The sequence below is a fragment of the Bombus bifarius genome, unplaced genomic scaffold (assembly GCF_011952205.1).
Source record: "Bombus bifarius isolate JDL3187 unplaced genomic scaffold, Bbif_JDL3187 scf7180000008165, whole genome shotgun sequence".
Classification (NCBI taxonomy): Eukaryota; Metazoa; Arthropoda; class Insecta; order Hymenoptera; family Apidae; genus Bombus; species Bombus bifarius.
In genome coordinates this window covers 2,150,874-2,163,476 of record NW_022884487.1, presented here as the reverse complement: position 1 = coordinate 2,163,476, position 12,603 = coordinate 2,150,874, and the positions used below count along the sequence as shown (strand labels likewise).

General features: G+C 34.2%; 1 protein-coding gene across 1 annotated transcript; it reads right to left on the bottom strand.

The window, feature by feature from the left end:
* Window positions 1-5,077: 5,077 nt before the first annotated feature.
* On the bottom strand, window positions 5,078-11,696 carry LOC117208997 (F-box only protein 33). Its single transcript, XM_033450552.1, has 6 exons — window positions 11,244-11,696; window positions 10,649-10,743; window positions 9,998-10,573; window positions 9,676-9,927; window positions 9,403-9,598; window positions 5,078-9,291 (listed from the first exon to the last, which is right to left on the bottom strand). The coding sequence occupies exons 1-6, from the start codon at window positions 11,511-11,513 to the stop codon at window positions 9,160-9,162; spliced, it is 1,521 nt and encodes a 506-aa protein (XP_033306443.1). The 5' UTR covers window positions 11,514-11,696; the 3' UTR covers window positions 5,078-9,159.
* Between the last annotated feature and the right edge of the window lie 907 nt (window positions 11,697-12,603).

The following is a 12,603-nucleotide window of genomic DNA, read 5'->3' as shown; positions in this document are numbered from 1 at the left end:
TTCTTTGATTTTCTTCCTCCCACCCTTGCCCCTGTTTAAACCTTCATTGGATTTTTACCGCGTCAGCAAAAAATAAAGTTGTTCGCGTTACATTTGATTTATTCCCGCGAATCACACGTTGATACACTCTACGAATTCTTTAAATGTTATCTAAATTCGATTTTGAATTGATATCATGAAAGAAAGATTCGTTGGGAGAACCAAAAACAGTAGGACACCATATAAAGTGATAAAAAAATTGCTACTGCCCTTGTATAACATAACTTAGAAAATAACAATGAAAGCGAAATGAAATACTTTTTAAGGAAAGAGTGCCAGAAAAAACGTTTACAATAAAGAAAATACAAATCTTGACACTAAAGAAAATTTAACCGACGAAAAAGCTACTAATATTGAAAAAGTGACGTCGAAATTAATTTTAAGTGATTCTGAGAGTGATAAAATTTTAACTTCATCTACACTTTTATTTTAAGTTACGTTCCATACATATAGTAAAGAAAACTTTACTGTTTCAAAATAAACTAACTATTACCTTCTATTATATTAAATAAAAAACTTTTTATTTAACTTTAACTTTTTACGCTTTCAGTCTCTAATACAGAACGTATCTTCCGTGTTATAGCGGGTCCTACTGTACTTGGAAAATAAAAGGGAAACGAATAATTCGAATATAAAGTTGAAATATCAAAGAAGAAATAAGCGTATCGTATTGTATTACGCGTGTCATGTTCTTTCTTCCGAGATATCTTGAAGACGTAAAAACCGTCGAAATACGAATTAGAAATCAATGACTTGAGATTGGAGAATGCCATCAACAACGCGGAAGAAAATAATGGAACAGGTGCACTAGACAGGGCTCGCTTGACGCGTTTAGATATCGCACGTTCAGTCTCGAAAACAGCAAGTCCAAACACCGTTGCATTCATCTTTCTAACGCGATACAACATCGAGTCACTGTTTTTACGCATTTAACTCGATCGAAACATTATTCAACTACACACATATATGTCGTACTATTATATGTATAAACATTAACCTCTGAAACACCGAGATTACGAAAAAATCAATGCTCGACCGGAGAACGAATTCTTCGCTCGAGGTATATGTATATATTCAACTTCATTTTTCTTTCTCCTTTTGTTGAACATATTTGGAGAGAACATTTACAAAGTTATACGTAGTTTTTTTTCTTTTACAATAGTGTATCGAATTCTACGTGAGAAACTTCCAAGTGCACTAAATGGGTTCGAAACACGTTGTGCCTACGACGACTAAAAAAAGTGTGACAGAGGCCACGATTTTATCCGTGGCATTCAACATGGTAACCATCGTGTTTTTTCGGTCTATCTCTCCCTTTGTCTGAAATCACGCGAAGAGAATGTCCGATTTAACACTTTAACTCGCACGCGGTGGACGTGTAGCACGCGTACATTGCACTGTTAAAAAACCGCGGCGAAACCGATTAAACTATTAACCGCAATGGAATCGTACAATATACGCCGTTAAACGCGTCCTTATAAGGAAGAATTAGATAGACTTACACCCGAAGTACGCAATAGAAGCGATATTTCTATGGACATGCCCCCCCGCGGAACGTGGTGAAATTAACCGATTAAGAACCAAGCAGAAAAATAATGTGTTGAAATTGTGTAAACCAACATTATTATAAAGCACAAATAAGGTAAATTATTCTCCCCATCGAGAGAATTTCTACAATTTGAACAAAATAATTTATCATATAGTAATATAAAACACTTTACTTTTCTTAAATCTTACAAAATTATAGGATTTACGTATATATATGGAAGAAAAAATGGCAACGAAAACAATATCTTCTTTGTCTGTAAGCGAAACTTCTTTTTATAGTTGTAATGTGCATTGGATGAAATTTAATAATATAAGTTGTCTAAATAGAAGTTACAAATATAAGACATTACGTTAACCCAACTTTGGTCCTTAATAGGTTAAGTATTAACTGGACGAAAAATAGATCAAATCCCTGAATATAATAGAAAATGCAAATTTTTATATCGACGCGATATTGCACGAGAGAATCGATCTATATCTCAACAGAGAGATTAAACTAAACGCTATCTCGTAACGCACTACTAAACTATACATTATTTTGTCTCGTTAAATATGGAACGCTGACGCGACACCGATGCAAGCTCGCTTCGATGAGAACGAAACCGATTGAGCACTGTTTTACGTTGAAAAGTATATTTGGATTATCAATACGAAACGATCTCGAGCGTTTCTTTTTTTTCTCGGAATAAAACATCAGCGAACGGTGAATTCCGGAGGCGCTATGGCATCGAGAGCCAGGGAAATATGTTCATATGACGCGAAGCGATAATTCTATACTCCGCTGAAAAATTTTTCGAGCGTTACGCGGTTAATAACGTGTCAAACGTGTCAAGATAACGTTATCCCACCGGCGAACGATCTTTCATGTGCATTCTTGTAAGTATTTTAGTGCATGGGATATTGTTAATTGTAACTGAGAAAATGCTACAACGGTTTTGAGTTTCGTACTTTCTCGACTATTATCGACGGGGAGAATGACCCGACACATCGTAAAACGTAAAAACTAAATCAAATTTGAACGATCCGGCATCAGGGTGATCGTTGTTCGGCGCGTTGTTGAGACGCGTCATTTAAAGCCCTATCTCCACTGAAGCGACAACAGTGAACTTTGCATTGCTGTTCCTGTCTTTTGAGAAGGTCGCTGTTTGTTGTCAAATATTGCTTCAGCGTGAACAAAATATTTTTGTAATGTTGCTGTTCGTTGAAAATATTTTGGAACATGCAGTAACAAAGGGCGAAAAACAGTTCCTCTTTCTTGCCTCAGTGCAGACAGAGCTTAACGTTATTCAGTTTAGAAATCCCAATTTAGCAAACACGATGACCGTGATTAAAAATCCTTAATCACATCGTATGTGTTTTCCTTCTCCTCTTTCCTTCTTTCGTACAAATTTTTTCTTTTCTTTTTGGTATATATGCATGCGTCTATAGAGCTAGGACTTCAATTAATTCACGAACAAATATAACACGGCGACGTTTATTTTGGGCCCGGTCATGTTTGTTTTCTTTTTAATTTCTTCATTTTTTTACTTCGCAAATGTTTCTCTCTTCTTTTATTCTCATGGAAGATACTTTATCGGCGGAGTTCGTTCCGCCTTATCTCGCGATCCAACGATAAAAAATAGCTTGCTCGCGTTTTGTTACTTCAGCCCTTATTAACTTATATACAAATATAACGCTGCGTTTTGGTAAATATCCTTCTAAGCACTTGTTACGTATCGAGTGAGGAGTTACGGAATATCGTTTCTCTCTCCTTGTCGTCTATGTTGGTTGTTGCACAGTGCGGATTCTCGAACAAACCTCAAGACGATTCAACTTTTATAGTGAAATAGACGGCGGTAATAAAATAACCGAGAATATATATATAGTAACGTTACGTAAAATTATTAACCCGCGTTTTTCATGTTATCTATCGAGTTTATCGATCTACATGTGTCGTTCATTGTTTATCTATATATAAATGTGTGTGTGTATATATATATATACACTATATATATATATGTATATATATATATAGTGTATGTATATATATGTATATATATATATACACACTATATGTATACACTATATGTATATATATATATATATATACATATTATGTATACATATATATATATATACATATATATATATATATATATATATATATATATATACACACACACGACGTTTGAACGATACCATTTACACACATACTATAATATTTCCTTGCCTTTCGCGAAAGTTTTATCCTGTTTAGTTTCTTCATTCAATGCAGAACCATCCTTTCCAATTTTTACATTTTTACCGTTACGTTCCATAACGCCCGCCTCGTTCGATTGGAATGGATTATACACGTACTTGTAAATTATATATAATACATATCTATATATCTATATAACTATATATATATTATATAAATATCTGTGTATGTATATATATTATATAGATAGATAGAGAGATAGATATATATATGTATATGTAAAAAAAGACAAGAAAAGAAAAACGTTACTGGTGCTGTGTTTGAAAAGCGTTTTACAATCCCATAAAACAGAACGAATCATCTAACAAACTACATACATCGAACCGAATGCCTTGAACACCTTGTTCGTGTGAGATGAGTTATTCGTAATGCCGGCTTCGTTCTATCGTACTTAAGCAGTGTAAAATATTTTTTTTTCTTTTCTTTAGGAACTTATAATACTACTCGTGGTGTACGACGTCCTGACTTTATGCCGAGTTATCATGTGGGCATGATGAAGGCGAGTTTTTTTAGTTCTTAGTATAGTTCCATGATCTTTGCGTAGCTTCGAATACAATTGATGGAAATACACATATATATGTGTACGTCGATTGCGGATAGATCATTAGATCTTTTTACAGAATCAACGCAACAACGACTATTCTTTGCTTGAAATTAATCATAGTACTAAATTAACTATACATATGTATATATATGTATATATACTACAGCGTTGCGATACTATATAACCGACAGTAGCGTGGAATGTCTGGTTCGCTTAAGTAACGTTCTATATAGTTTAGTATGGTATGGCTTTCCTTATTACTCGAAGAATCGCAAACATCAAGAACCCTTCATTAGTTATCCCCATCGGTCGAATGTTTCTCGTTGAGATAATAACGCGAGCGTTCATCGAAGCCCACATGACGATCGAATGCGCTCGCTCCTTAAACAAGGATACGACAAGACGGTAACCACTACAATAGTTAGACCGGGCTATCTCGTCGAAAGACAGTCTCCATCTGTCGATTAGTCATACGCACGACGAATATTATTATTTTCGCACAATAGATCTTCTAAAAGCACTTCTATACACATTTTGTTTTTCTTTTGTAGGAATTGCATGTCTTGCGTATCATTTCCCTAATACACGTAGGGTTCCGTCTTTTACCTATATTATTCCTCCCTATTGTGTTGCTTTTTGTTTTAACGTTTTTTCCTACTTTAGCTTTTCTTATTATATCATTTAACGCGCGCTTGTTTTTTCTCACTTCCTCTCTTTCGCCACCTTTTCTCTCTCTCTCTCTCTCTCTCTCTTTCTCTCGAGCACCCTTTCTAAGATTTTATGTTTTATCACAGATGTTTTGTTCTCGATTTATCGCCTCCCCTTTTGTATCTATAGCCCACTCGGTAATAACGCTAGCAGGAGAACATTCGCCTCGTTATCTCTCTCTTTATGCTTTTCCGTGAACACGTAATCGCCGCGTTACTTCTATTATTTTCTTCTCGTATTCCTCTTTTATTTTCCCCTTCAATTTTTTTGTCTTTATATGTTCTCTCGCTAAGCCGAAATGATATTATGATCACAGCTCTCGTCTTGCCATTACGCGCAAGAATACACGATTCACACTAAGGCCTGCCTTAGTACAAAAATATACATTCGCTTCTTAAAAAATAGATCTTAGCATTCTGTACTGGCTAGCGTTCGTTTGATATTTTACAGTATTTTGATTCTTGGCAGGCTGTCTTATAGGTTAGTATTTATCGGCTACGAGAACCATCCTCGAGTGAGCTTTCGTTATTTCTTCCTCTCTCTTTCTCTTCAATGAGACGCTTATCCGATCTAAACACTAGCTGATGCACCACCCCTTTGTTTCTTTTTTTTACATTTTAATTATTTTTTTTAACGACTCGCATATTCATAAATTGATGTCCGCGTGGGTCAATCAGGGGGCGAATCGACGAGGGCCACGAGCTAAGACGGAAAGCTAAGAGACCTAAGAAAGGAAAGACGAGCAACAATCATCGAGACAAGCGTTATCGACAATAGGTAAAATCGATGTGAACAAATTCGTTCCGACGCGATTCGCGAACGATGCTTTCCGTTTAGTCGGGATCGTCCTTGTTTTATGAATATGAGGTCGGACGTTGGCTAGACGTGCGGACCGCCTAACTGTGGTTATACCTTTCCCAGTAGGTTCAGTCTTATGCTTGGTTTGTCATTCGCGTTTATATCGATATATATGCGTATAGTTGGGTTGTGTCCATTTGGTTAAGCGACCGCACGAATACCGAATTGTCTTCTTCTATATGACTTTGTACACAGGATTCGCAGAGATGGTACTACGTGTCACCTGACATTTGTTTGTTTGCTTGCTATTTTTACTCATTTGGATAACTTTCGTTCTTACATCCGAACGCATATCTCATCTTCTCTCATTTAAATTTCATTCCCTTTCATACGTTATCATTATTTTCGCAACGTCATATGTTCTTTCACACTGTTCTCTCTCTCTCTCTCTCGCTCTCTCTCTCTCTCTCTCGACTCACACGTCGGGCACCGTGCCCGCGAGTATACTGTTTATGCGGGACTTCGTTTGATTAAAAAACAAAAAGAAAATAATATTAATAATAATAATAGTAATAGTAATAAAAACGACAAAAATATATACGAGGAATAAAAAAAGAAAAGAGAAAAAAGACTTCGTAAATAACATCTGGCCCGTCCGCACAACGTCAATGGTCGGCGAACAATAATGAGTTCGCGAGAATGTTTTTTCTATATATAAATAATGAATAACCGTCGATTCACCATTTTGTAAAAATTTGCTGATCTCAAAAAATACACGCACACGGAATACGAAATGAAAGGGCATGAGTTATACCTTAACTTGTCAGTCATTTTTTGGCGAGAAACAAGCAGGTGTTGCAGCAAATCGCCGAAAAATGTCCATTAAGGTGACTATGATTAGTATTCTTCAGTGGTGGCTGTCGCGTATCAAATTTTTTTCGGCAGATTTATCCTTACCGCGACTCAGGTACATGCGATACATGTTAACCCTCGCTTGGCGGTCGCTGGATCATTTCTGACTCGAGCATCAAATATTTACTTTATAATGACAAAACAAAATGGTGAAAAGAGTAAACAAACACTCGTTAACTTGACTTTACGTTAACTCCATTTGCTTCGTAGTGAAATGGCGTGCTATAAGATACTTTCATAATCTATTTTCTTTAGTTATAATTTACTATAATTCTATCATAATTATTATCTTTATTATTATAGTCGATCATTTCTTGAGTTTTCTTTTAATTTGGAAACACAAATGGTAAGATCTAACTGTTTTGTTTGTATAGAAAATAATAATAATAATAACAATAACAAGAACAACAACAACAACAACAATAATAATAATAATAATGAAACTGAATTGCATGGATCAGAATTTATCTAGCTACCGCCGTTCGCGAGTTCGAGGGTTAAGGCCCATTCATTTTGTATAACAGTTTTAAATTGTTTAAAGTAATAGTTTTTTCATTATTTGTGCCTAGCTCTCAATCGATTCATTTTTGTCCTTTTTTCTTTCTCTCAGATAATCCGCTATATATTGCTTTTCCCTTTATCTCACTCTCCTTTCTTTCTTTCCTTTTTTTTCCTTGCATTAAATTCGGGCGCAACTCCGCGATTTCTGCGCGTGTCCAATATTTTAAACGCATGGATGTATATGTACAGAACCACATATAAAAAGCAATAGTACACGTGACTACAAGTACACGACGATATAATAATTATACAAGGACTCGAAAAAAGTAAATAACCTTTCAGAATAATAAACTGTATAAGAGTGCTGTTTTGGTATTGTTCTTTGTGTTTGTAAATCGTTTTCTTTCATTTTCATGTTTCTTTTAAATCTTCGAAATCGTCATTATTAATCGCACGACAGAAATAGATGCATGTGGCATCTGAATATTAACGTTTAAAGTTCGATAGATAATACAGATATACATACATATACACATACACAATTAGCAGCTAATTCCTCTGATTTGTTTTTTATAGATAAACCTATAATTGTGTTCGTTTTCAGCGGTCGCTAAGAGCACGGTGAAAAGACGGTACTTGGAGGTCGCACAGTTCTTCATTAATATCATCGATATTCTCTTTCTTTCTTTCTTTTTACTAAGGCGACACGCAAAAGTTGTGTGTTTGCTGTGTGTCTAACTGTCTGTACCACCAAATCAACCGCACTCTTCTCGGCACACATTCATTTAATATTTGTACAAGAGCGTCCGATTGGTTTTGGTATTAAAAATAACCTCGGATCGCTGTTCGACTTCTTATACTTCTGAGTGCATCTTTTGTTTTATCGCAACTCAATCGCAAACTCTCTTTTTACGAAGTCCAACATATTTTATTTTTTTTTCGTTTAGTTACTTTTTCTTACACTGCATGCTCTTGGCGCTCGCTTCGATCTAAATTTCCCATAGAATTGGAAAAATATTTGTTAACATATTTCTACTTACATACATTTGGAATTTCGTTACGCTTTCCAGTGGAACATCGTGAGATCGGTTCTTTCTCTCATCTAGTCTTGTTCTTCTTGTTTCGCGTTGATTTTAATTGGTAGTATTCCCTTTCACACACATTCGAAATTATTTTCCCGTGATATCAACAGGTATACGTCACATCGAAGGTCCGTTTAGGTGAGACCTTGATCGTCTTGTAATGCTTTCATTCTTAATATCTATCAAGGATATTATTACACTCGTATATTACATATGCTTTTTTTCTCACTAATATTCATCGATGAGAGGAACGATCACTAATTGTTATTATCTCTCTTATTTTGATCGTTTTGGGATCACCACTGTTAGCAATAAAACGTTATTGCACCACAAATGATTTTTCGTAGGAAAAACCAACGAAATACTTTGATATTCGTTTCGATAAACAAAAATAGGGGGTGATACGTACTTAATTTAGGTACCTCATCGCGGACTCAAGAAAGACATATTTTAACTATAGCTTATCATATCCTCATAAGAACTAATAAAATCATTATAAAGGAGAACTTGTGTGCGTTTTTACCCTCGCTGTTTACACACTGGAACTGTGTGATCCTTACCTGATAGGCAACATATCCATCAACTACTGATTTTAAACTACGAATTTACACATGTCCACCGTTTGATGTTACATCCATAGTTCTCGTAAAAACAATTCTTATAGAAAAATAAAGGATATAACTTTATAACTTTACTTCTGAGAGTGTAGCCCGCCCAGAAATTGTTGATGATGTCGATTAGTAATGTATGGTATCGGGGAGTAATATTTCCTTGGTGCAAATAAAAATTTACTTTTGGTCTTGGAGGACCAAAGGCATGATAACTTCCCTGCTATCACCTTCGAAAGGATTTTTAACAACTGCAGGTAAATCTTCATCGCTCAATGGTTTCCACTGGTTCCCCATTATTTCTTTTATTTCCTATATAATTAAAAACCAGTTAAAAAAAATAATTTGTAAAATAATTTAGTAATAGTTTTGTTAAATCAAAATCTATATTTAGAAATATCAATATTGAAGATACAGACTTACATGTGTAATAGTTTCAGACTTATGCCAAGATTCAACATCAGTTGCAATGAATCTCTGTGCAAATACTAACGACTTAAGCGTATTTCCGCGTAGGCGTGCAATAGCCAACAAATTTTCTTGATGATATCTGTGGCCTATGAATACAATTTCCACAAGTTTGGTACACTTCCATGCAACTAATACTAGTGGATCAGGACTGCAGCAGAGTATTAAATTTATACATTAATAAAAAAGTTAAAGAGTAAAATTATAACATAAAATAATGCATCTTACCTATGAGGATCATTTGGGTCATATGTTGCTGGTATGTTTTTTGCTGAAGGTTGTACTGAATCGATCCATATTAAAGATTTTAAAGTAAGCGAATACCACCTGGATAATCGATGCAATACTCTAATATTAAACTTCTCACAAAATAGTACTTTTAAATGTGTAAGTGGCATGGAAGGACGAAGTATATTTGTATCTAATTTTTCAATACCAACATAAGAATGTAGAAGATTTAGTCGCAGCTCGCATTTCGGACTGAAATTGAAGCAACGTAATAAGTAATTTTTCATTGCATTAAAATAATGATAAATTAACTAATACTTACTTCTTTTGAACAAAACTTTGCCAACTACCATCAGTTGTTTCCGTAAACTGATAATGCCAACCATGCACATGAATTACAAGCCTTTCCATCGTACCACTGTCCAATGCCTTTAGCAAAGAATTGGTTAGGAACTCATAATCCAATGTTAAAATAGACAATCTAGCAAATGAATCAAACAGATGTCCATAACCAGCATTGAAAATGTTAAAATCATCAGGATCATCCTTAACAGATGCCAAAGCAAGAGTTGTCAAGTGCTTTGCCTGGTAGTTACGCAGATGTATCACAATTTGTCTGGCACTTCCTATTAAATCTTCTATGCATCCCAGACTTAGAGCTTCTAAACGATTGGATTTCTTTATAATGCTTATAAGAGAAGAAACCAATGCTTTAGTGCATTTTGAACCATCTTCATATTCGAATGTACTATTGATAGGTTCCAAAAACAATTTACGAAGTTGCCTATTATATCTTAGCTTTTTCAAGAGGGCTAACGTTTCTTTTGCACAATAATTTGATATATCACAGATGATTGTAACTTCTTGCACACTAAGTTCGAAATTGTTTGCCAGGCATCTAAAAAAAAATAAAGTAAGAAGTAGAATCTTAAATGTTTAAAAATTTTACACATGTATAGAAAACTTTACATACTTAGTCCATGATACACTGTCTTCATCTTTCAAGACAAATGTGATCTTTTTCCAAAAATGAGGATGAAATAGAGCGCATCTCCAATTTTTGCACACCTATGCAAATTAATTTGAATAAATCATTTCTATTAAACAAATCTATAAAATCTGTGATATCCAAACACATATGATATGATATATGATATGATAAACAAATGATAAATATGTAGTACATATATTTTAAGAGTACCACAGTTCAAAACAATTCAGGTCTTATATTAAAACATAAAAACCTTTAAAGGATGATTTCAAAGGCTAAGAATGGAAACATATGAAATTAATATTCAACTACTGTTTGATAACTAATTTTTTGTAAGTTTTTAAATAGTTTCTCACTTGTCTTTTTTCTTTATTTGGCTGTATAAAACAATAGAACTATCAAATAAAATGAATGCTTAAAATTAATATTCAGAGTATATAATAAACAGAACAGAGTGAGAGAGGGGGGAGAGAAAGAAAGAGAGAGAAAATAAACCTCAACACAGAGAGTGGTTTAATTACCCACTGTGTTGGTCAGAATTTAAACGGCCTTGAGGGGGAAAAAAATTGAAGATTACCTGGGAGGCTCGTAACCGGCAGTTGTATGGTAAATATGAGAATATTTCCTGTAGAATGATGCTGGGAAGGTTATTCCAGCACAGATTATTGTCCTCTTGCGCCATTTCTATCGAACGATTTGCATCATTGTAGGACGAACAGCTGTTTGCATTTATCGAAGACAGCTGCTCCTCGCACTTTTTTGACACTGCCTTCTCTGTCGCGTCGCTCTCCATTGGATTTTTTAACTGTTCCAAATATATAACATCCCCATTTTCAGCATGTATCATGTTTAATCTTATTATTATCAAACCTATAATCCTTCACTTCTTTTTCTGGCAAATCCTTCGGACTCAGCCACCCGTTTCTTCGAGGTGAGCCCCCTCCACGAATCAAAATAAGAGCCCTGACGTGTATTGCGCTCTACTCGTTAACTTCCAACCACTCCAACTGCCGTTCGCGTACGTATGCTTGTACGCATGGTACGCGTCAAATTCTTTCTTCTGATTGGCCAACGACTACGCATGTCAACTGTGTACTCTTTTCGTGATATATAATGTTTGTGTTTGACACACAGTCATTTGACATTGTACATAAAGCCTGGTTCCATGTTACAGATAACTTTTTATTTAACATCTTTTACTAGACCAGAGTGGTCCACATAAACAAGTTTTAAGTTTTCAGAGAAGTTCTATATAAATAATTTAAAATTAAATTTTATAGATTTACATTTTTGGGGATTCGAATGAAAAGTACGAATTATTTTGTAATGATTTTTTTGTACAGTTTATATGAATAAAACTTACGTTTTCATATACATTTTTAAAGAAAAATTATACAAATTTTAGATTAACTACCAGTTATCAATGAAATGAAAAATATGTAATTTGTATAAGTTAGATAGAGATAACTAACGTTAAAATTGCACGCTGCCTTATATTACCGTTTTGATATTTGATGACAGTTCCTATCGATTACATTAACGATACTATATCATATTAAGAACGTAAACTGTAGCATTACAAACAAAATAATAATATTATAAATAAATATAACTGTATAGAATATAGTGCAATTTAAAAATTATAATTTTAGAAAAATTTTGGTAACAGAAGTAGAACTTACAATATTAGTTAGTAGACTTTAACATATCTTTACTTGTACTAAAAGTGTATTTTATATAAACAGGTATAATCAGGGAGGAAATTTTCTTTCTAGTATAATAAATCTATTTCTTCTGGTCTTTTTTTTATGTCGATTCGAATAATTCGATTTCGAGTGAATATTGAAAATATCAAGAAACTTCTTTCTCATAAAACGGAAAATAAACTTAAATAAACATACAATAATTCACAAAAGTATTCGGATACTTCTAAGAAA